This window comes from Contarinia nasturtii, unplaced genomic scaffold, assembly GCF_009176525.2.
Source record: "Contarinia nasturtii isolate CC-2019 unplaced genomic scaffold, AAFC_CNas_1.1 Cnas_scaffold_78, whole genome shotgun sequence".
NCBI classification, from domain to species: Eukaryota; Metazoa; Arthropoda; class Insecta; order Diptera; family Cecidomyiidae; genus Contarinia; species Contarinia nasturtii.
The window spans coordinates 2,078,782-2,103,600 of NW_022197436.1; the positions used below are offsets into that span (position 1 = coordinate 2,078,782).

Genomic DNA, 24,819 nt, shown 5'->3' on the forward strand with positions numbered 1-24,819 from the left:
GTGTGTGTGTGTGTGTGTGTGTGTGTGTGTGTGTGTGTGTGTGTGTGAATATGCGTGTGTACATAGATGTGTCGAACATTGAATCGTCGCTATTACAAAAATATACGTCAAATTATTTGAATTGTCGCACTGTTGTAACCACATTCGATTAGTCAGCTATATTCCCATTTTAATTTTATTACGCCAGAAAAGAAAAGCACTCTTTTAATGCAATTTATGAGTTATCCTTTTTTATATATTTATAATTGTTGGTTTTTATTTTTCTATTTGTATGTATGTATGGTTAAGATTGTCTAAAAGTCTATGTGAGAGTGTGTGTGTGTGTGTGTGTGTGAATGTGAGAGAAAGAGAGAGTGCGTGTATGTGACTGTGCCCCGACTCGACCGTACGACAGTGTGGCTGTCCGGTTGCATATAAACGAATTACTTGACTGGTATATGAACGCATTTTTCATTTCGTTTGAAGATGCATTTCAAGGCAATAATCATTTCAGTCGAACAAAAATTAAATAATAAATCATCAAATCATCATTCTTCCAACCCAATATATTTCTCTTTTTTTACATTTTTAAGATACAAAATCAATTTGAATTCATAGAAATGAAGATATATATTTCTTTTTTGTATTTGTCGTTGCTAATATTGGTGTCTCGACGAATATAGATACATGTATATACATGTGTGTGTCTGTATACATGTATATAAATAAATGTACCTATCTCTTTCTTAGGCTCTCTGTACGAATGTGCAAATCAAACACAAAAGAACCGAAACGAAGACAATGAATACGAAAAGAAAAATATTGAAAAGCAAAAAAAAAAATTAAAAGAAAGGCGAAAAAGTTGACAGAAGAAAATGAATAATATATTTATTATGTGCGGAGAACTAAACATCGAATACCAAATATGTATGCAACGTTGTGATGATTTGTAACTATTTAAATACTTTTGAGCATTAAGTTTTCTACAACGATTCGCAGAATAAATGCCCATATTGAAATGTACAAATGAATTGCCCTGTACATGACATGGCTCTCATTTTTGTTCGATACGATATGCAAAGCGAATTGATCCGATTTAAAAACAGAAGAGATGCAGAAAAACAAAATTAAAAAAAAAAAAACAAAACAAGAAAAACGAAGTGTTAAAATGAACTAAACGACACACACACGATAGACAATCAGCTGAAACAACAAGAACATATTCAACGACTTTGAAACAGCATACAAAAGTGATCGGTATTCTGAGATCTTTTGCGCATTCTACTTTGTTGTGCAGTTATTTTAATTTTGAAAAAAAAAAGAATGGTTATAGGCGAGAGCTCTTCTCGTTTACTCTTTCTCTCTCTTGGTCTCTATCGTCGTTTCGTTGGTCTTGCTCTGTCGATGTCTAACTGTGTATATATGTATTGAAGCTGTGCGTTCGTTTGTGTGTGTAATACAACTGTGTGAACATGTTTCAAACAACCCATTTTAGAAAACATTTGCGATATGTGTGTACAATTGTCCGAAAAGATGGGAAAAATATGCACTTTCAGACATATTTGCGGCAACCATTCAAATATATATATATATATTTATATATATATGATAACAATAAGAATGTACACTGAATACATCAATATGGTATATTTTCATTTTCCTGTTATGCCATCCACCAATTTTTTTGTTTGCATTTTAGTTGATACTTTTCATATATATATCTTTTTTCTTCATTTTTTTCACTTGAAATTCATATCGTCATTGTCGTAGTTGCATGTTGTTTTAGTTTCATTTATATTCATTCTTTTGGATTGTCCTAAATATTCAATAATGTATAGACATTGATAGAATGCTTCATCACATGCAGGTTAACGTGACAGACAATGAACCACACATAGCTGTTCTCAAAAAAAAAAACTCAACAATAGCTCGAATTAAATATGCAAAAAATATAGTATCATATTTTGTCTATTGAATACCCATTACAATTGGTTGATACTGGTGCAATACACTGACCATGTTCACATTGGACATGTCATTGTATACCGTAATAAAAAAATATATAGATGAATCGAAAGAAAGGATTCCAAATTAAAATATAGACACCAGAAGTAATACACACATTATGTACGCATTGTAAAATGACCTTTGAGCGCATTTTTCATGAATTATTTTTGTAATGAATTGTAATTGAAAAGAGGGAAATAAGCCGGTTACAGAAGCAGCATACACATAGTCATCATTACCAGTGGGCTATAAAAATAAATGTGCCTCCAAACATTTTTTTTCTTTGAATGATGACAGATTTCTACCTCTGCCTTATTTATTCGCATTCGAATTTCGAAACTTCGCCGAGTTTGTACACATTTTGCACTTATGCACAAAATTCTACACATAATCACTCTCAAATATGTATGTTTGGTTACATAAAAAAATAGACGCACACATACATAATATAACTAACAATCTTATATTTTTTTCGTTCACTTTTTGTTCATTTGGTTTTTATTTGTTGTTGACGGTACACGATGTCCAATGCAGATTTTTTAAAGATTTAGATAGTTTTCCTTTCATTATATTCAATTGATTGAAATTACAGGCAGGTTTGCTTGGCTTAATCACAAACTTCGCTTGAACAATGATAGGTTCAAAACCAGCGCGCATGCATGCATTACATTAGGAACTTTACTGTGAACCTGTTCATTTGGTACATTCACCCTTTACCCTGGTGCGATATTGAACATGTTTATTACAATTCGGAATATGAAATCAGCAAAGAATATCTAACTATATCTCTTTCTCCTTTATGCGTAAATCACACATACTATCCGAGAAAAACTATGTTGTTTTACTTGTTATGATCATCATAGAAATTTATAAAGAAACCACCACCATCATCATCATCATAATCATCAATAAAGGTTACGATCGGTTTTTCAATGAAAACTCGTTTCTTTAAATATATATATATATATAAAACAATTTACGTAATGTTTCGAAAAAATTATCCGAACGAAGGCACCTAGATAGAGGGAGAAATTCAAGTAAATTGAATTGAGCAACTGCAGAGACTGGATTAGATTTTAAACAGATAAATAATTGGACGAAAAAAAATGCAAACAAAACAAACAAACACAGTGAATATGGGTTCTCATTAAAATCTTGTGGTCCTTCTTCTAATTTTTGTAGATTCTTCTAGCATGGTTGTGCCTTAGACCAGACTTATTGGTAAGTTCTCTCTGTCTCTGTCTGTCTCTTTTCGCTCTCACATAATTCAATATCACCATTCCCATTTTCATGCATTAAAAACAAAAAAAAAAAACAACAACATTAAAATAAAATAAACCACAAGTAATCGAGCCCCGCCAACTTTCTATGGGTTAATTGATTGTTGTGTGTGTTGTGTGTTTCTTCGGTAACCTTCGTGCACAATTCGCAATCCCAACAAAATAACAACAATATAATAACCATTACTAAACGAATAACAACAACAACAACAGCCAACGTGAACAATGCTGATAAACAAAAAACAAAGCCTCACACTGCTGTGTACATCAAATCAACCCAATTCCAAATGAAATCTTCCATGGTTTATGCTTCACCTCTAACAATTGTAACATAGAAATGCAACCGATGCTATCACTTTGTCCATTTGATATGCTGTTTATTTGTTATGGCTTGTTTCGTGTATGTGTGTGTGTTTGGTTTGTGAATTAAGTCGCGAATATCCAATTATACATCGGCTTGAACGTATTTCCTTCGTTTGTGTCGCGTTTTTTTTTTTTGTTTTTTGTCTCAAATGAATATTATAATTTTGTTGCATTGCTTTGTGTATAAGTTTTGGTTTTATTTTTCTGTTGCTTTTCCAGTAGCTTGTTCAACTAACTCTATTGAAGTGTGACAATTTATTGACACATTTCCGTTATTGTGTGCGTAGTAAAGTTTTCAGTTTTGCTCACACTCCTTACTGCTTTTACTACTTCTTCTTTTTCTTCTTCAGCTTAGAAAAAACATTTGCGTTAAAATATTTCGCATTCATGCATTTCATATTTTGCGTTGTGGCGATTATTATTATTAGTATTGTTGGTATGCACTTAAAATCAATGCATTCAAACGAGCAAACGAACAACAACTACAAAAATAAACACACAAAGTGTTTTCTACACCGATTAAACCTTTTTTTGGTGTAAATTTAACTCAAAATAAGAAATCTCTACTTTTACTGCGGCAATTTATTCATTCATCATGACCGATTCGAAGCTCTTTCGTTATATATCTATATGATTAGTTGTGTGATATCTTTTTCTCTTCACTCGTTCGCTCGCTCACTTCATTTTTTTTTTGCACAGTGCTGCTGATGTAGCTGTTGTTTTTACTGCTCTTTGAACGTAATAAACACCACGAAAAAAAACAAATGTTGTACACATAGTAAAAAACATATTATTGGTTTTATTTAAGAATGTATGAAGTGAAATGTCGTGGTGGTTAGTTAACTGGCGCAATATATATTTGGGATATATGAAGTATTTATGAATTTTGATGTGTGTGCAAAAATAATTGGGTATTCAGATTAGTGTTGAGGCTAAGATTTACGTTGTATGTGAATTTGGTTAGCGCTCACTCTTTATATTGCCAGACGGAAGACAGATGCATATCGTAATGTAAGATGAGAATATAATGTGTATTAAGCCGTTGCTGAAACAGACCTTTCTATTTGCAAAATTGACTGAAAAAGAAACAAAAAAAAAAGGAAGAGAAACATTACGAGAGCGGCAGAGAGAAAGAGATGTAATAAACACACACATATACATTTCAGGGGGTACACGCAACGATTTAAAATTCAAATCTTTCATGAATCATTTTCTATCTTATAAACAAATTCAAAGCAAATTTAAATGTTTGCTGCGATCAGTTTAAATTTCAGTAAATTTCTGCTCATTCGAATTTTTTCTATTCATTTTTGTAAATCTTTTCAATTTAATTCCGATATTCATGAAATCGGAAAGAACTAATCATTTAAATATTTTGAAATTTCGATAGATCTTGAATCTTGTGTGTTGCCCCCTATCATCAGCACTGCAAATAAATAAGATTTATTAATATGAGCATGAATTGTCGAAGATGGTGTATGTGTGTGTGTGTGTACGTCCGTGCATTAATTTTATTTCATGACCCATAAATATTATAAATTCGATGTTTAAAGCGACAAAATTAGATAGAGGTCTTAATATGCTCTCTTCATTTTCATCGTCGTTGCAGCCGTACTCGAAAATATGAATGATGATGTTTGGACGCGTTCATTGCAATGTGAGATATTTGCAGGGATTTTTTTTTCTCTCTCATTTCAACAGGTTATGAACATTATTATTTTTATTGAATTCTTATGAATTTCAATCTCAATTTATGGTATACATTCGTACTGTCGTAATTTCGATTTTTTTTTGAATTTTCTACATATAATACACAAAGTTTGCAGGGCCTCAAAATAAAGTCGTGTTTGTAATTGGTAAAAATTCCAAGTAACTCTTCTGATGTTTGTGATGATAGTTTTTTTTATCTAAAATTGAAATGACGATGGGAATGAATGTACTGCAGACAATTTCGATTGAAGTTTGTAGAAATTTAGCAAGAATTAATGAATACACTAATTCCACTTCTTCTACTTGAGAGAAAAAACCTTAAATTACATGCCATAACCATTTGTGTAAAAAGCAATTTAAAAGACATTTCCATATTTTAACAATTTGCCATTTGTTTTTGATTTTGTTAATAGTAAAATAACGACGAACTATGGTCGATGTACCTCTCACAAACAAACAAATTTCGAATGCAAAGTATAATCAGCGACCAAAGTAAAAATAAAAAATAATGGTCGAATGAACGACCGCAAGACGGTATAGTAAAAAAAATAGTACATAACCAAAAGCAGCGAATGAATAATCGGCATTGGCCACTCGATATGAATGGAATCGCATTAAACATATATTAATGACATCATGTGCAAACGTAACTACATGAAGTTTCATTTTCTCTTGACCGCTTGAGCCTCATTTTAATCATATTTCATGCGCACGATATATAGTGGCATATTCTTTAGTTTCCTTTTTTTAAATAGTAATTCGTATTCGACGTATGTGGAGTGCACTAAAAGTATAGGCTATGCATACAGGCAAAGGTCAAAGTCCATTATCAACATAAAAGAGGCCTGATTTGCTGCTTTCATTTTTCTCTCTCTCACATACACACATGCACACAGAGAGAGTGAGAGAGAGACTTTTTTCTTTTTCAGTACATCACCATTTCTATCAGCAAATATTAACAACATTAGAATAAAAAACAATATCGTACGCACAACTAATGGTAGACATGCAATGGTAGACTGTTACCGCTCGATTCAGACAAAGTCATAATGGCTACAATAATAAATAAAGTAGAAAAAAAGACTAATTAAGACTTTTTATAAGAAATGCATTACAATTCACAGCACACACAATGAATTTTTAGAGCTGAAATGTTACAACAGCAAAAAAAGGAGAGAATATGTGCGCACAGTCGACAACATCTCTTTACTCGCAATGCTCTCCCTTTCCTTCTCTCTCTCTCTCTCTTTCTTTCTTTCTTCCGATCAATAGAGACGGCAAAGCACTTATCGATTTAATGTTTCTCATGTTAATTATAAATAGTGAGTATTTTATGTTGTTTTTCATTTTCGTCGAGACTGAAAATGATTTTGATGATCTGCTGCGCAGATTTTTGGTAAATATTTCACATGTGAACTTAAAAAAAAATCGGAGAGAGAGAAAGAGTGAGAGTCGAATTAAATTCAATTAATCGCTTTTGAATCGATCTCAGGCAGCAAACTCTTTAATAATCACAGAAAACTCAAATGGTTGAAGTTTTTCTCTGCCAAAGTTTATGATTTTCTATAAAAGAAGGAAATATGATATGTCAAAACTTAATTTAAATGTTCCCTTTAATACAAAAAATGGACATCACTTTCGCTCAGTGCATTATTGATATGTTATTAATTAATTTATTGAACGCCATGTTGAAATTTAATATACCACATTTTTTTTTCATTGGATTTTTTAATTCTTTCGGTTTAAAATATGCATCACATAGATCTTCAATTAACTTTGTTTTGATTATATCAAATTTTGGTTATATCATGTATTAAAAGTACTAGGTAAAACTATTTTAATTTTCCCCATCTTTCGAAAATAGCTTCTAATTGCATAATTTGGGGGTTTGATGCGATGTGCACTTTATTTGTAGATACTTGCCAAACATGTGTTAATTTGCTCATTTTTCATAAATGTATGCTCATTTGAAATACATATACTAAAAAATATTATCATGCAAGTATATTTTCCATTGCGAGTATGGATCTGAAATGGAGATTATGTCACATAATTCATGTATCTTTTTAAATTATTAAATTTCATATTTTGATCAGTCTAAACTCAATAAATTGTTAAATACTTTGAAATTATTTGTCGATTAAAATGTGTAAAATTAATGATCAATTCGAAAACGTTGTTGCACTACAATCAAATCGTCATATTTGCCAATATTTGTGGAGCAATTGTGAATTCATAGTAATATTCGTCAGCGAATGCATACATTTGTACATTGTACATTAAAGGTGCATTAGGTGTTGAATGTTCCATATTTAGTTTATATTTGCAAAATAATGATATTTATAGATAGGAATTTCAAAATGAAGTAAGTGAATGAGAATTACGTGAATGAGTGAAGCAACAATGAAAAAATCGACGTCAATTTATTGAATTTACGTTATTTTTTCTTTAATACCGAAATAAATAACATAGAGTAAGGGAGAGAAAGAGTTCATTTCGGTACTCTCGATAGGCATTGATGTCATGACTCGTTTCGAAAATATCGAGTTGAGGATATTTCTATTATTCATTTGATGTTGTGTTTCCAATATTCATTTATTTTCACATTTTCTTATGGCATTTTCATTTGACATTTTTCCAAAGCGCTTCACAATTTCTAATCTTAATTGCTGTTTTATAGCTCCTGTCCAAAAAATTTCTTGCTCCGAGTAAAAAATGTGGCTTTTCAAAGAAAGACTAACGATTTTAATAGAAAATAAATATTAACGTAGGTCAAAAGTCTTCATAAAAATGTTTTTTTTTTCATCGACTCGCCAGCGATGGTTGGACAGACCTGCTAGTTAGGTGACAAATATTCCGACAAGCCCACTCAAAATTTGATTCAGCCAATCTTGGCGGTGACTAAATTATTATTATTTTTGAATTTCATTCAAAACAGAGAAATGAATTCAAACTAATTAAAAAATGAACTATATCAGTATTGCATCGACTGTAACTAACCGTGTTTACAAAAAAAAATAGACAAAAACATGGATTTATTGAACATTTTTTTGCATCTGATTAATTGTTATGCGTGTGCGTGTGTATTTTTTTTAAATTTAAATTAAAATAAATCAACTTCCTTGACTTCAATAAGCAAATTATAACCACATTTTTTCAATAATGTGATTGTGCTTTTACTGGAATTCTTTTTGTTTTTTTTTTTCTTTTTCCTATTTTCAATAATATCAAATTGCCAATCAATTGCTATAACGTTTACAGGTACACCATTTTGTTTGTTGTCTGGAGCTTATAATGAAATTGTCTAATGAATTTTGTTTACCAATTTTCACATTGATTTATTGCAGGGTGATTTGGACGAAGAAATTCCAGAATCATGTTCGTCGTCAGATGATGACCTAGAGCTTGATGAAACCAATTTAGGCGAAGAAGGTTTGTTGACACACAATATTGATAATAAAGATGTCACTGTCTAACATAAATGTTTGGTAAATTCTATTTTAGAAGAAGAATCCGAAGAAGAGGATGAAGATGGAGACGATGAAGGTCGAACAGATGATGACGACGAAGACTGTGAAGAAGATGAAGGTAATTGGCCTCAAAATAAGAAAAAAAAAAAAACAATTGAAAAGCCGAAACTAAACATAACATATTCTTGTAGAAAATGATACTGTTCCTGTTTTACGAAGTGCTAGCTTAGCCTTAACCGATGCTGCCGAAGAGCTCAATCGAATGCGAACCGACACATCTCGAGATCGAAACATATTGTCACGAACATTAATTGCGGCCTGTGCAGATAATGACGTAAACACCGTCCGCAGACTTTTAGGCGATGGAACGAATACAATAAATGAAGGCACCGACGACGGTGAATCATTATTATCATTAGCATGTTCAGCCGGTTACTATGAATTAGCACAAGTGAGTTAATTTAAAATGTACTGCTTTGAAAATCCGCATACTCAACTTTAAATTTATGTAGGTTTTACTTGCGATGCAAGCGCAAGTTGAAGACAGAGGCCAAAAGAATGATTGCACACCTTTAATGGAAGCAGCTTCAGCGGGTCACGTAGAAATTATAAAACTTCTAATATCACATAATGCGGATGTAAACGCCCAATCATCGACTGGTAATACCCCCCTTATGTATGCTTGTGCAGCTGGTCATATAGAAGCTGTTAAAGAACTTCTGAACGCCAATGCAAATATTGAAGATCACAATGAAAATGGTCACACACCATTGATGGAAGCTGCATCGGCTGGTCATGTCGAAGTAGCCAAAGTAAGTGCTTTTTTTCTCATAGACATCACACAAATCTATTCATTCAGCATATTCCGAAATGATTAGACCCGAGATATGAATCCGAAATAAACTGTTGAATTGTGTTGATTTTTCTTATTGGCAACAATGAGATGGCCTATATTCCGGTTTATTTTGTCGATTATGACACATTTTGATCTTATATGATCGCAATGGAAATGCAATGTAGATATTTTTTATTTTCCACACTCTCTTAAGTGTCGAATTATTAATCTTTATATTCATTTCAGATTTTATTAGAGCATGGTGCTGGCATCAATACACATTCAAATGAATTTAAAGAAAGTGCACTTACATTAGCGTGTTACAAGGGACATCTGGATATGGTTCGATTTCTGTTAGAGGCTGGTGCCGATCAAGAACACAAAACCGATGAAATGCATACAGCACTCATGGAAGCATCGATGGATGGGCATGTTGAAGTGGCGCGACTCCTGTTGGATTCAGGTGCACAGGTCAATATGCCAACCGATTCATTCGAATCACCTCTGACATTGGCCGCTTGCGGTGGACATGTTGATTTAGCAATGTTACTATTGGAACGTGGAGCTAATATTGAAGAGGTGAACGATGAAGGATACACACCATTGATGGAGGCATCACGTGAAGGACACGAAGAAATGGCTGCATTACTTTTATCGCAAGGTTAAAAAAACATTTCAATAAATATTTTAGATATTTTCAATTAAATTGACGATAAACGTTTTTTTAAGGATGAGATTAAGTTTCAAAATGCATTTTTCACTATTCAAAATATTATTTTTCATTCCAAAAACTCTCAGGTGCCAATATTAACGCGCAAACCGAAGAAACACAAGAAACTGCACTTACATTAGCTTGTTGTGGTGGTTTCCTCGAAGTAGCTGACTATTTACTGAAGAATGGAGCCGATTTAGAAATAGGAGCTTCAACACCGCTCATGGAAGCGGCGCAAGAAGGTCACATTGAATTGGTTCGATTTCTTTTGGAAAGCGGCGCCAATGTACACGCACAAACACCAACCGGCGATACAGCGTTAACGTATGCATGTGAAAATGGACACACCGATGTTGCCGAAGTGTTACTAATGTATGGTGCCGAATTAGAACATGAATCGGAAGGCGGTCGAACACCATTGATGAAAGCCTGTCGTGCCGGTCATATATGTACCATAAAATTTCTTATCAATAAGGGTGCGGATGTCAATAAGCAATCGACTAGTAACGATCACACCCCCTTATCATTAGCTTGTGCCGGAGGACATCAAGCCGTTGTTGATTTACTACTGAAAAGTAGCGCCGATCCATTTCATAAGCTTAAAGATAACTGTAAGCTGAATATTCAATATTTTTTGTCATTTTTTGTTTGTATTGATCAAGGATTGAATTCAACTCAATTATTTTATTTTTATAGCCACAATGTTAATTGAAGCATCTAAGGGCGGTCACACATCAGTCGTACAGCTGTTGCTTGATTATCCAAATTGCATGTATCAACAACAACAGCAACAGCAACAGCAACAACAACAACAACCCCCACAAGAGGTAAAGTAATATAAGATAAATTCATTTTGTCATGTTTCAACCAGCTGAGATCGCTTGAATGCTTGCATATGTTTTTCTTGCGAAAAATAAACAAATTGTTGAAATTTATAAAGTTTCTTTTAATTTTTAGCAAACAAATAAATAGTTTACTTTAATCATAATAAGATCAAATGGCTAATACATTTGCTTTGAAATTAACAGCAGGTACAGCAGCAAGTTCAACAGGTATCACAAGTTCAACAACAAGTCCAACAACAAGTCCAACAACAAGTTCAACAAGAAGTTCAACAGCAACAGCAGCAGCAACACCACCAACACCATCACCAACAAATTCAACCGCCAACAGCTCAACAATCTCTACCTGAAATCCAACTTCCTTCAGGTATTATTGATTTCGGCACATTTGACGTCACATTTAAAACAAATGGATTTTAATTGATACCAATTCTTCCAATAGAGAGAGAACTTTCCCTTGCAGGGCAAGTCTTTCCAGATGCTGGCTTACAAGAAGTTCCTGAAGCTGTCAGAGTTACAAATCAACAAATCTTTCAGCATCAAGTTACACCTACCGATGCAACATTACCGAATTCATTACAAAATATCTTATTGAATTCAAATGTTAAAAATACACCCATGGAAGATTCAATATTGGCAAATATGCGATTTCTTCGCAATCAAGGCTTTAAAGATGGTTTGGCATTGGGTTTGGCTAGATTTGGTCTTGTTAACAACAACAATAACACAAGCCAAAATAATAATATAAATTCGAACGATAATATTATTACGGCAGGTGCGATGTCAAGGTAAAATCAATGGATGTTTTCAAATTTTATTCAGAATAATTTATTATTATTCGATTTTTATTGGCTGTATAGTGATCCTCCGATGATTCAACAACCAATACCACTTAGCATGCCGGTAACATCGGTTGTAACGACCCCGCATACCAACAATGTAAAGCAAAAGAGTTTGCTTCGCAAGAACCGTCAGACGCCAGCCCCTTTTGAATTAACTGTTCCAACACCAATCGATCCAATGCAACAAAATCGATTGCAACAATTTGGAGAAGATCTATCGAAAACATTTGGATCGGTGACCACACCCATAGTCACTGATAAAAACGTGATGAAACCGAATTTTCTGGAAGAATTTAAATTGGTATGTTAAACGGGATTTTAATGCTATAAACTATTTTATGAATCAAAATTAATTTTTGTCATATTTTTTAAAGCTTGATCCAACAAAGCAAAAATCGCCGTTTAAAATTTCCGATGGAGAGAATTCAACAATACCATATGTACCCACAAGTTATGCATTGGATTTGAATTTAGCATCAACAAACGGTAACATTTCATATCCCATATCGCTTTGACGATCCAATTAAAAATTTATATGCTCTTTTTAGTAGCAACAACAGTCAATAGTACCAGTTCATCGAATATTACCAACTTTTTGCCAAATACAAGCATAACAACGGTAACGTCTTCTCCGATAGCACCATCCGAAGTATCGCCAACAACTGCAATTAGTGATCGACCAAAAGTTAAATCAGTATCAAAAAAGGATAGTAAAAATAATCGAAAAGCAGCAGCAGCATCTATTTCGGCGATTCAACCCAATCCAGCGTTTACAAAAACTGAACCACCCAAGACCACTCCTATTCTACAATCTGAACAACTGCAACTTCAGCCGCCACAACAACAGCAACAGCAGCAACAAGAACAACAAAATGTCTTAGCTCAACCACCTTGTCAAATGCCGCAGGTATGGCGATAATGAAAGTTAGAAATTAAAAATGGCCGTCCTTTACATGTTTATATTCGTATTTTTTTGTTAGTCTGCTGTTCAAGTGCCAACATTTACGTGGCAAAAATTTGCACCCAAACTGAATATGGAACGACCAAAAGCAACATTGGAAGCGCATCTAAAGAGTGGTGATTTTGGTTTAAGTGCTGCAGGTGAGTCAAATTATACCGTTGGCATTGCATGCATCCAACATTGTAATATTTGTCACTTTTGTGTAACATGTTTCATGTAACATTTCTCACTTTTGAGTAACAAAAGTTTTCTCCTGTATTCCAACAGCATCATCATCACCATCAACAACCACAACAACAACAACATCACTAACAAGTAAGGCGTTAATATATACTAGGGCGATTGATAATGACGTGATAAATGGAAGATGTGTATCATTTCTATCAAACCCATATTATTTATAAACTATCTCATTTTTACTGTAAGAGATGTTTCCATGAGCAGAGCTCAGCGCTGCTGCCATCCACAGCATATTAAAATATCTTGCTGAGAATGCGTCGTACATTCGCATGCGGCGGACGACACATTCTCACCAAGATATTTTAATATGCTGTGGATGGCGGCAGCGCTGAGCAATACTCTGTCCATACTTCTTAGTACTTCTATCTAAATGGCTCTACTCTTAATGAATAAACATAGCAAAACTTGAAGTAGTCATTTTACAGAGATTACTTTAAGTTTTGTCATGTGAATTTTTCAGAGCTATTTCTACTTTATTAAAGAGTCCAAGCTTAGTTTCATCATAATCTGTCGGTAATTGAATGTTAAAAATTTGTATTCTCCTTATTTTGTATCATTAGGCGATCAATTTCGAAATCATGCCCTTATCTCTGAAGACGATACAACCGAACAAATTGCACCGAACGAAAATATCTTACAATTGGTAGCTCAAATCCCAAATCATCCGTTGCAGAAATTTGCACAGAAATTGTTGGTTGATCGACCAAAAGCAATATCGGAAGCACATTCCAAAAATGCTTCAGACGATGCAACGCAACCGAAGACAAATTCGCCAACCACATCGACAAGTAAGAACAATTCACTCTTAGGAACAAATTCATAAAATGTGTGCTGCCATGACATATTATTCAATGCGATCTATCTTTATCACATTAGCTCCAGATATCGCTGATATTTCACGTATTTTCTTCGAAGTAATTCGATCCGAACTAAATGCAAATCAAATGCCAGAATTTGTAATCCATGAAAAACCGTGTTCAGCACATACTAATTCTGTTGACTCCAAATCAAATTCCAACTCCGAACAGCCAGACTCTACACAGTTGAAGAGTATGATCAAATCACTTTATTATAATCATGTTTGAATATTTATTTTTAAAATGGTGTTCCATCAAATGTATTTATAGATTTCGGTGATCAGGCAGATGATTTGAGTATGTTTTCGGTTGAAGAAAGTGATAATAAGGATGTTTATCCAGATATAGAGAGTTCGATGGACGTCTTTAATACCGATGCACTACAACAACGTACGCGTGAAACTAACTGCAATTATGATTGGGCTGATGATATTGATGTGTTAAACGTTTTACATAGTGTCAATGACTGGCCGGTAACGTTACAGGTACTTAACACGATTCCAAATTAAAATATATAGCAACATTTATCAACATTATGCTACATTCTATTTGACACGAAAATGACCATTAACGTTAAAATTTCTTATATTTCCAGGAAGTAACTGCGAATTTCAATGAATACACCGAATATGCAAATTACATTGGCTTGAATTCCGCCTGCAAAATGCGTTGGACAACAACAGGTAACTGACTTTTGGTCGAATTTTTCTATTAGATAGTTGCTCATGAATTGAATCGAAATTACAGCACCGACCGGCAAAGTAACTCCAAATGAAGAACAACAATTGGACCATCAAATGTGCCAGATTGAACAACAGCTACACCAGCAATTACAACAGCAATTTTGCGTTGAACAATTCCAATTGCTTAGTCAACTTCAGGTACCACTTGACTATAATCTAGCAATTTGCTATAGAAATTTGTTTAATTCAAAAAATATTCTTCACGATAGAATCAACAGCAAGATCAAATGCCATCGGTTCCATTGGTTGACATGCAAAAACAACCAAAATTGGATTTGCAAACAATTCAACCGCAATTTCAGGCGCCTACCTCACCAACATCGACGCAACCTATGGCCGAATCGACCGCCGAACATGACCAAAACAACTTTGTAAGTCAATTTTTTAAATTTATTTTTCAATTATGACTTAGACGGCTCCAAACAACTTTTAGTTGGAACAAACATTGGTATACATATCTAACAAAAATATATATTTTTTTTAATTTCAGCAAACTTCGCAATCGCTTCAACTGCTGTTTCAATTGCCAAATGTTCAACAAACTGGAACTCAGTCACAATCCCAAGCTGTGTTAACAACCATCAATCAATCCGTAAGTTTTGTATGAAATTGAGAATTCAACGTAACATTTCATTTTACTTTTGATTATTATTTGTAGAACCATTATCGATACGCAAACGCAAATGTAATCAATCATGGTGTGATGCCACCGAATTTGGATCAACAAATCCAGGTGAAACAATCACAACTTCAACAACAACAACAGCAACAGCAACAACAACAGAATCCTTTGCCGCCGAATGCCCATTTTCAAGCAATTCCCTCTCAAAATATATGTCAACAAGATCAAGAAACATCAGTTAACAATAATATTCAGCAACCGCAAACACTTCAACTGCAAACCCAAAATAATATCTCCACAACAAATAACCTATGTACAAGTGCACAAGATCAAACCTGCGCAACACCAGCAGCATCTCAACATAAGATAAAAAAGGTCACGGAAAAATCACGAAGAGATCGAAAATCGTCAGGACGTCAAGCATCTGTTCCAAATACAAATACAAATACAGCTTTACAACAGCTTGGAATCACTACTCAATCTACTTTGGTATGTTATTGCTCTCAGCAACGTATTTTCTTAAATGAGAGTTATTTTTATTAATTTTTTATTTTATTTTATTTTTTATCATTGTTCACAGGCGGATAAAACCATAGACATTGATTCCGAAACCGATTCAAATCACGATACTGCATTGACGCTTGCCTGTGCCGGCGGTCATGAAGATTTAGTTGATTTATTGTTGCAGCGTGACGCAAATATCGAGCACCGTGACAAAAAAGGATTTACACCATTGATATTGGCAGCAACGGCTGGCCACGAAAAAGTGGTCAACATTCTCCTAAACAATGGTGCCGAATTGGAAGCACAATCCGAACGAACGAAAGACACACCGTTGTCTTTGGCATGTTCCGGTGGTCGATATGAAGTTGTGGAGATATTGCTACGAGTTGGAGCAAATAAAGAACATCGAAATGTATCCGATTACACGCCACTTAGTTTAGCTGCCAGTGGTGGTTATGTGAATATAATTCGACTGCTATTGAATCATGGTGCCGAAATAAATTCACGTACCGGCAGCAAACTGGGCATTTCACCCTTAATGCTTGCGGCAATGAATGGTCATACGGCCGCCGTAAAGCTACTCCTTGATATGGGTTCCGATATTAATGCTCAAATTGAAACAAATCGTAATACAGCGTTAACACTTGCCTGCTTCCAAGGTAGACATGAGGTGGTGAGTTTATTACTCGATCGAAAAGCGAATGTCGAACACCGAGCCAAAACCGGTTTGACACCATTAATGGAGGCCGCATCAGGTGGTTATATTGAGGTAGGTCGTGTATTATTGGACAAAGGAGCCGATGTAAATGCGACACCAGTTCCATCATCACGTGATACAGCACTTACGATTGCTGCCGATAAGGGACATCTGAAATTTGTCGACTTATTATTGCAACGTGGAGCTGCTGTTGAAGTGAAAAATAAAAAAGGAAATTCACCATTATGGCTGGCTGCAAACGGTGGCCATTTGTCTGTGGTGAAAATTCTTAAGAACCATAATGCCGACATTGATTCACAAGATAATCGTCGAGTGTCATGTCTTATGGCCGCTTTTCGAAAGGGTCACACCAAAGTTGTTGAATTTATGGTAAACCATGTAACACAATTTCCATCCGATCAAGAAATGACTAGATACATCGGAACTGTAAGTGACAAAGAGCTTTCCGATAAATGCAAGGATTGTGTGAAAACAATTAGGGCTGCCAAAGAGGCACAGGCGGTGAAGGCAAATAAAAATGCGTCTATTTTATTAGAAGAACTTGATATGGAGAAAAATCGTGAGGAAAATCGTAAAGCGGCCGCGGCCCGACGACGCGAACGAAAAAAGAAAAAGAAAATGGAGAAAAAAGAAGAAAAGCGTAAACTTATGGAATCCGAACAATTGTCAGAGAAAGAGAGCAATGGCAGCAACGGTGTTAGTAGTAATTGCAACAATAATAAAAAGAAAAGTCAATCGGCTAGCGATAGCAAGGAGGAAACCGATTCAGGTATAGATGTACACAGTCAAGGATCATATTCCAGTGCTGATAATAAAACTAACAATGCCACAACAAATAAATCAAATGAAAATGTCAACAACAACAACAACAACAACAACAAAAGCACTAACATTAAGTCTGAAGTTGGTACAACCGAGATCAATAAGAAAAATCAAAAAGGAAAAGATAAGAACATCAATCAATCGAAGAAAAATAAAAGCCCAAATCGAACCCAAGAATCTGATGAAGATAAAGAGACAACGTCAGCCATGGCGACGACCAATGTCAATACCACAACCACTACCACCACCACGACAAAGCCAAACAAACAGCAAAATAATAATGATAAAAATCACGCCACTGAACATAAAAATCTTTCAAATAATGACAACAGTAGCGACAATAACAATAAAAATACCCATCATCACAAAGAGAAAGATGGGAAACATCGAAACACCATACAAAATGATTCCAACGAAAGGGAACCGCCAACAAATACCACTCATAACAGCAACAGTAACAACAATCGAGGATCAAAAGACAAGGATCGATTGAATAGCAAAGCCGAAAATCATACGGACAACAATAAGAATGAAACAAATGACAAAAGCGACAACCATTTGAAATTAAATTCACATGAACCAGTTGTGACGGCATTACACCACAAAACCACCCGAAACGCAACAGTATCACAGCCACATCATAATGATGCTAGCGATGGTGAAATTTCCTATTTTAATTCGATACGAAACAAGAACAATAAAGCAACGGCACAGCACGATAATTTGAACAAAATGGCTACAACCAAAGCGAATACAACACATACACCAAAACGAGACGAAGGCTGGAAAGAAGTGAGTCGCAAAAGTTCAACTCAACAACATCCGGCAACTGATACAGCCGTTAAGAAGATCATTATTCCAACGTATGCAATTTCACGTGTTATTGGACGAGCTGGTAGTAATATAAATGCCATTCGTGCTGCAACCGGTGCACACATCGAAGTCGAAAAACAGGGAAAATCCCAAAATGATCGCATGATCACAATCAAAGGTACCAACGATGCGACAAAACTGGCTTCATCGTTGATTGGATCACTGGTTAAAGATCCAGAAACTGATATTCTTCAAATGCTACCAAAAGTTACAAGCACTGCTCGACCAGTACCACCGTCAAATGTTGTCGAAAAAACGGTGACCCAAACAACAACACAACCCATAACGAGCACAGCTACAAGCAGCGCAAATGGACCAAAAGCCATTTCCAAGCCCGTGTCTACCGTTATTAACTCAATGAGCACTACCGTAAGTATAATGTATATTATAAGCAATCCAATCGGAGTACACTATGAAGAATCAAAATGTGAGTCTTAACCGTTTGTGCCTCTGTAGCGTAATGAATTAAGCGAATAAAAGAAGAAAAAAAAAACAACAGTAATAGATGCACAGACCTGTTGTTCGACGGTGTTATTAAAGGTGGCGCAGACGATTGAGATTCACATAAAAAGTCTCCAAACTCATACACTTGAGACAATGTATGACTTATTGTCGAAATTAAATAGTAACGATTTTCTTTTTATTTTACATAGATTCGAGCTCTTCATAGCAGCAATACAACTAGCGTGACTAACAGCACTACCAGCAGTAATAATATTACTATATGCAGCAGTAACGTCATCAACAACAATAAAAATGCTGCGGTAGCTCAAGTTCGAACCACAACGAATGCAACACGTAACATAGCTTTGAATGATGCGACTGTATTCAAAAAATCCGAACCATTTCAATCGACTAAAATTGCAACATCGACCGTTGATCATAGTGGTTTAACTGCATTGAAAAATACCATTAAAAATTCAACATCCGAAGCATTTGGAACGTTTGCTGCAAAAGTGGCATCCGATATTAAGCCAATTGTATCCAGTGAAAATAGTCAAATTCATTTGTCTCCAAAGCATATTGTCTCCAATCCACCATTCTCCGCAACAAATGTCTTTACAAACGTAAGCAATATGGATAAAACTATTAAAACGACATCGGCATCTAGCTACTCGAATACAATTACCGATACGGTTGTAACATCAACTATACCCAATTCAATGGCTAATCGTCATGATAGAAACAGCGTATACAGAGATGTACCGATGGATAAATCAATTGCTCCACTCGAAGCAACCACAATTCAGCCACCACCATCGACCGATGTAAAAACGTTGCAAAATCAACGGCATAAAACTAGCGGTGTTCAATTGCCAATTATACCAAATTCACAATCACATGAATATTCATTGTTTGCTGGTGAATGGGAAAAGAAACCATCCGCTTATATTGGACGAACTGCTGAAAAATATCTGGAAAGTGATACACTTCCAAAAGCCGATGCATCGAAAGCGCCTGGATATCGTGGAGCAAATCTGAATTCACCGGTTAATTCGAAAAATGCAAAACTTTCGAAAAATGATGAAAAATCCACAAAGGATTTAGATCAAAAATCATCAAACGATCAAACATCATCGCAAAAGATCATCGATTTTAATACAAATGAAGCGACTGATCAATTGGACTCAATACCAAAACGTGATGTATTGAAATTGGAAACGGACGATATGTCAAGAAGTGATAAATTAATTGAAAAAGATTCGGTCATTGCTGATTTGGATAAGCCACAAATCGCACCTCATATTTCACCGATTGGCACAGCACCGGCCAAACTACCACCACCAATTGGTTCACAACTAAATATTGCCACATCGCAATCGTCGATAAAACCAAATACATCAGTATATGGAAATACAAGTGATTCATTTCCACCACCAATTATTCGACCACCATCGATGCAATCACTATCATCATCCCAAGACATGTCGTCAAGACCGCTATCACAATCTCAACTTCGAATGATGGTGAGTAATTTATAACACAAAATAAAAGAATTTCGAATATAATTGTGTTTTTCACATTCAGGTCCCAATGGATTCAATGAACATGGACACAAAATCGAATCAGAATTGCTATGATCCACCGTATCGTAACATGAACTATTCCAATGTGGATGCAATTCAATCCTATCAACAAGGAATGAATACAAATCAAATGTCAATGTCACGTTTGAATCCACGTGCGTCTGTCTTTTCATCAATGGGTAAATACTAAAAATTCAAACATTCATAAAGAGATTTAGAATTAATAAAAAAAAAATCTGTAATTTTTTTAGGAGCAAATGTGGTGAAAAATAATCCGACACAACAACAGTTTGGTCGTAATAATATGTTTTCACAAAATCCAAATCAATCGATGAATGCCAATTATAATCCGTATCAGAAAATACCATTCACAAATCAGAATACAGGCAATGCGACTCCATTTTATAATCGAGCACCGGGTCGGCCACAATCTCAACCAACTGCAAACAATGGTCGCATGTTTACGGAATATACTCATTCAACGCATACATCACCAAATGACACCTTCAATTTGGAACATACAAATCTTGTAATGCCAATGAATTCAACGTCATCGATGTCACCGAATGGTAACAATAATTCGCAAGCATCCACAAACAATAAAAACGTTTTACAACCCGATGATAACCGACGCATGCCACGTCCAATCGGTACAGAGAGAGCTTCATGGAAGCATAATGTCAACATCGGTGGTCTCAATGCCAATTTGGAAAATGTGGATAACATGAACCAACACTCACTGCCACCTTGGTTGGGTAAATATCTGACAGATTTACAATTTTGAATCGAATGAGTTATTTAATTAATTGATTGAAAACTTCGTTTATTTTAAAACATCTAGAACAACAACAACAACCACAATCTCAACCATCACAACCACATTCACAACTTTCAACTGGTAAGTAATAACTGTTGCTTGTTGCAACTCAAAATCATTGGATCTTCAGCATCATATTCATGTATGTTTTATTTTTCTTCAGATCAACAACCACCACAACACTGGATGCAGTATCCTCTTTCGGCTAGAAATCCCTACAATGATGACTTGCATCTACAAGATCAATATCAAGTTCGTATTATTTCATTCAATTTTGTGGCATTAGATTTCCAGCGAATCGAATCTAAACAAAAAATCTATTTACTTTGATGATAGGTTCCCATGGATTACTACAACTCCATGTTACCACAGAATCAACCACCGATGATGCCATCAATGCATTATTCACAAATGGCTCAACCTGAAATCGGGCAAGATTTATGGGATCATGAAAAACATGTGAGTAAATAAATCAGTTTTTGTTTCATTTGCGCAGTGTTTTATTTTTATGAATCTAATAACTAAAACAAACAATTAAAATAGAGTTCTGGGATGGCTTTGAAATGACTAATAAATTTTATTATAATTTTCTTCCTTTTCACCAGAATCAACAAGGATGGTCAAAATGGACAAACTAGCCAATTAGTTTCGTGAATTAAACAAGTCTTTTTCACTTATATTGTTAAAGCTTAAGAAAATTCAAGGCGAACACGAGAAGAAATGATATTTAACAAAAATGCTAGGCCGCTCACCGCAAAACAAACGATAGAGAAAAAAAACCGCATGAAAATATTAAAAAAAAGAACAGCAACAACAAAAAAGAAAAAAAATGTTTTATCAAATTTAGTGCCGTTTACATTTTTAAATAATCTCAAATAATTATTAACTCTTATATTCCACCCAAAAAAGCATTCTTAGCTTAGAGTTTAATAGATGAAATATATTACCTACAACAACAACAACAACAAAAAGAAGAAAAAATATAGCAATTGATAACTTCTTGTTTTGTTTTCCAAAAATTATATATACAGAATTGATTTGAACAAAAGAGAAAAAAAAACCAAAAGAAATATTCAACACGAACAACAAATATCTTCAAATGATTTAATATATATATATATGTTTAAACCGATGGCAAAGAAAACAACCCAAAATCGAATTAAATTAAAAAGAATACAATTGAGCGATTTCGAATTTTTAATTTCTAGTTCATGCGAATTAAAAATTAAATTAAAATAAAAACGAATTAACAAAAAAAAACACACACACACACATTTCTTCGATTGACAATGTACGAACATGAGGCGACATGTGATCAGGCGGGCAAACCTAGAGACAGACAAAATACGCACCAATGAATAACATCCCGCTAAATCGGAATATTATATACAGATAACAAATAAAAATCAAGATGCATAAATTCATGAGATAAGGGCATATTTAAATAAAAAAAAAATGGAATATACACAGCAATGTGCATTCGCTGATGTTTACTTGTTAATATTCATTATTAATATTAATAGTAATAATAAACATAAATAATATGAGAATGCCGCTTGAGTCAGCACTCTGTGCAGTTATATACAAATTGAAGGTATCAGAGGAATTATCTGATTATTTAGTGAAATCAATCTTCTTCTGCTTCTGAGCTCTTCATTTCACACGATTATTATGATTATTATTATTTTTCTCCTTTTTGGTCATATATGATATATTGATAAATGATGTATAGATTATCATTCGAATAAAGATGCTAAATCAAATATAACATTTCTTTTATTTCCTTTGATCCGTAATCTTCTGGTTTCACAAGTCCGTTTTTTCACAGGGGGAATAATTAAAAATGCAATCAGTTAATGTAGGTATTCAATTTATTTGGTGTTTTTCTGGTTCACAATTCTCATAGTTCAGAGTGTCGATACACTTGCTTTTCAATACTTTCTTGTAACTTTTCTACTTTTCTAGCGTGTTTTTTAATATTTTTTTCCATGTGATCGTTTTTCTCGGTTGCTTTTTTATCTTTTTTATTCTGAAAAATAAAAAAACAATAAGAAGATATATTTTTTGGATTGTAAACATTGAATTTTGAATGCTATATGAACCTTCAATTTTTCATTTCCTAAAGCCTGCTCAGCATATAAATGACTTAGTTTTAACAACTTCGTTTCAAAATGGAATAACTCTTCCTGAAGTGGTAAAAATGTAATGAGTTAATATAAATATATACAATATGGTAAATGGGCCGTAAAAAGTAACCGAACCTTTAATGCGGCCAATTCACTAGCTGTAAAGTTGCTCTGAAGTGCAGTATTCCAAAGATGTATTACTTTTGGATCGATAAACTGATCACGGTTCCGTCCTTGGGCCGTTTTCTGTTCCAATCGATCATATGTGTCTTTCAAATCACGGTGTTTATCACGCAATTTATTTGCATTATCCACGTATTCTCTGTGATCATCTTTAACTTCTTCTTCAACAACCTCATTGAAAAAGTCTAATTCATCTTGATTAACCGTATCTGGAAAGAAAGTTTTTTTTTAAATCACAAAGAACAAAGCCGACAAATTAATTTCCACCAAATTTGGAATTTGTAACGAATATGGAAACATTTTGAGTAAGTTAACTTACTTTCATATCGCTTTTTGATTGTTTCATCAATATTATCGAGCAATTTATAATACATTTCAACCTTTTCATCGTAGTGTGAAAATTCTTTTTTCAATTCATTCAGTTCGTCGACAGTAAATCCGGCCATTTCGGCTTTGTTCCATAATTTGTTCAATTTTTTATCCTTAAATGTGCTAACTTTATTATTATCATAATGTTTATCGTATTTTCCTGGTTTGATATTTTTATCATGATCGCCATATTCCAATAGATTATATGCTCTCATAATGCCAATCAATTTTTTTCGAAGTTTTGCTGCCTGTGAACCATCTTTATCGTTGTCTTTGCTATTTTGTTTGTACTGAATTTCTTCTTTATCTTGTGTTTTCATTTGTGTATACAAAGATTGCAGCTTTGGCTCAGTGAGACGCTAAAAATAGATTTTTTTAAGTGACAGAGACGAAAATTTGTGTGTTTTTTACCTGTTGCGCTTTAACCCAAATCAAGTTTAATTTTTCCATGCGAAATGGGCGCACCAAATTACGGAAAATTTCGGTGTCATCGTCGGTGCTTGCACTTAATTCTTCGGTCGCTCTGACAATTCCAACAACACTAAGACTAATCAGTAGTAATTTAGCGTTTAATTGCATTGTTCACTCAAAATAGCTTGACGACGGAATTTTTTTGAAAATAAAATGTAAAAAAATCAAAAGAAAAATTAAACAGTGCGCACATAACACGAAAAATCAACAAAGAAAGCTAAATTTAGAGCTACAGATACATGTTTTGCTGATTGCATCAAATTATCCAATTGACGTATAATATTAAGTGCCAAATCACAGAGAGACATTTTTCTAATAGGGATGCATGACGTTCTTTTAATACAGAATAATCACGTCAAAGACTTAATGCGACATTTGGTGCTTGATATTTTATTTATTTCTATTTTTCGTGATTTTTTTGGAACAGTTTTTATTCGATTCTTTCA

General features: G+C 34.2%; 2 protein-coding genes across 5 annotated transcripts in view; one reads left to right on the forward strand and one right to left on the reverse strand.

Moving 5' to 3' along the window:
• Positions 1–22,989, forward strand: part of LOC116338905 (ankyrin repeat and KH domain-containing protein mask) — a 23,930-nt gene extending 941 nt beyond the window's left edge. Inside the window, exons 2-32 of one of the 4 annotated variants that reach the window (XM_031764457.1) lie at positions 3,169–3,207; positions 8,687–8,771; positions 8,844–8,927; positions 9,001–9,260; positions 9,322–9,621; positions 9,891–10,305; positions 10,443–10,967; positions 11,053–11,183; positions 11,385–11,565; positions 11,641–11,986; positions 12,059–12,341; positions 12,415–12,526; positions 12,589–12,947; positions 13,021–13,141; positions 13,269–13,316; positions 13,802–14,029; positions 14,118–14,291; positions 14,369–14,583; positions 14,694–14,781; positions 14,846–14,979; positions 15,051–15,212; positions 15,332–15,433; positions 15,500–15,952; positions 16,044–18,749; positions 19,034–20,347; positions 20,409–20,586; positions 20,659–21,162; positions 21,249–21,305; positions 21,388–21,476; positions 21,561–21,683; positions 21,830–22,989. In XM_031764457.1, coding sequence (XP_031620317.1) covers positions 3,169–3,207; positions 8,687–8,771; positions 8,844–8,927; positions 9,001–9,260; positions 9,322–9,621; positions 9,891–10,305; positions 10,443–10,967; positions 11,053–11,183; positions 11,385–11,565; positions 11,641–11,986; positions 12,059–12,341; positions 12,415–12,526; positions 12,589–12,947; positions 13,021–13,141; positions 13,269–13,316; positions 13,802–14,029; positions 14,118–14,291; positions 14,369–14,583; positions 14,694–14,781; positions 14,846–14,979; positions 15,051–15,212; positions 15,332–15,433; positions 15,500–15,952; positions 16,044–18,749; positions 19,034–20,347; positions 20,409–20,586; positions 20,659–21,162; positions 21,249–21,305; positions 21,388–21,476; positions 21,561–21,683; positions 21,830–21,862 — 9,849 coding nt within the window. In that variant the 3' untranslated portion in view covers positions 21,863–22,989. The remainder of the gene's footprint in view (positions 1–3,168; positions 3,208–8,686; positions 8,772–8,843; positions 8,928–9,000; positions 9,261–9,321; positions 9,622–9,890; positions 10,306–10,442; positions 10,968–11,052; positions 11,184–11,384; positions 11,566–11,640; positions 11,987–12,058; positions 12,342–12,414; positions 12,527–12,588; positions 12,948–13,020; positions 13,142–13,268; positions 13,317–13,801; positions 14,030–14,117; positions 14,292–14,368; positions 14,584–14,693; positions 14,782–14,845; positions 14,980–15,050; positions 15,213–15,331; positions 15,434–15,499; positions 15,953–16,043; positions 18,750–19,033; positions 20,348–20,408; positions 20,587–20,658; positions 21,163–21,248; positions 21,306–21,387; positions 21,477–21,560; positions 21,684–21,829) is intronic. The other 3 variants (XM_031764476.1, XM_031764468.1, XM_031764484.1) reach the window with 3 other exon arrangements.
• Positions 22,990–23,077: 88 nt separating this feature from the next.
• On the reverse strand, positions 23,078–24,645 carry LOC116352483 (alpha-2-macroglobulin receptor-associated protein). Its single transcript, XM_031785127.1, has 5 exons — positions 24,314–24,645; positions 23,853–24,261; positions 23,486–23,742; positions 23,327–23,410; positions 23,078–23,253 (listed from the first exon to the last, which is right to left on the reverse strand). Exons 1-5 carry the CDS (start codon positions 24,479–24,481, stop codon positions 23,125–23,127), a joined length of 1,047 nt encoding a protein of 348 aa, XP_031640987.1. The 5' UTR covers positions 24,482–24,645; the 3' UTR covers positions 23,078–23,124.
• Positions 24,646–24,819: the final 174 nt, after the last annotated feature.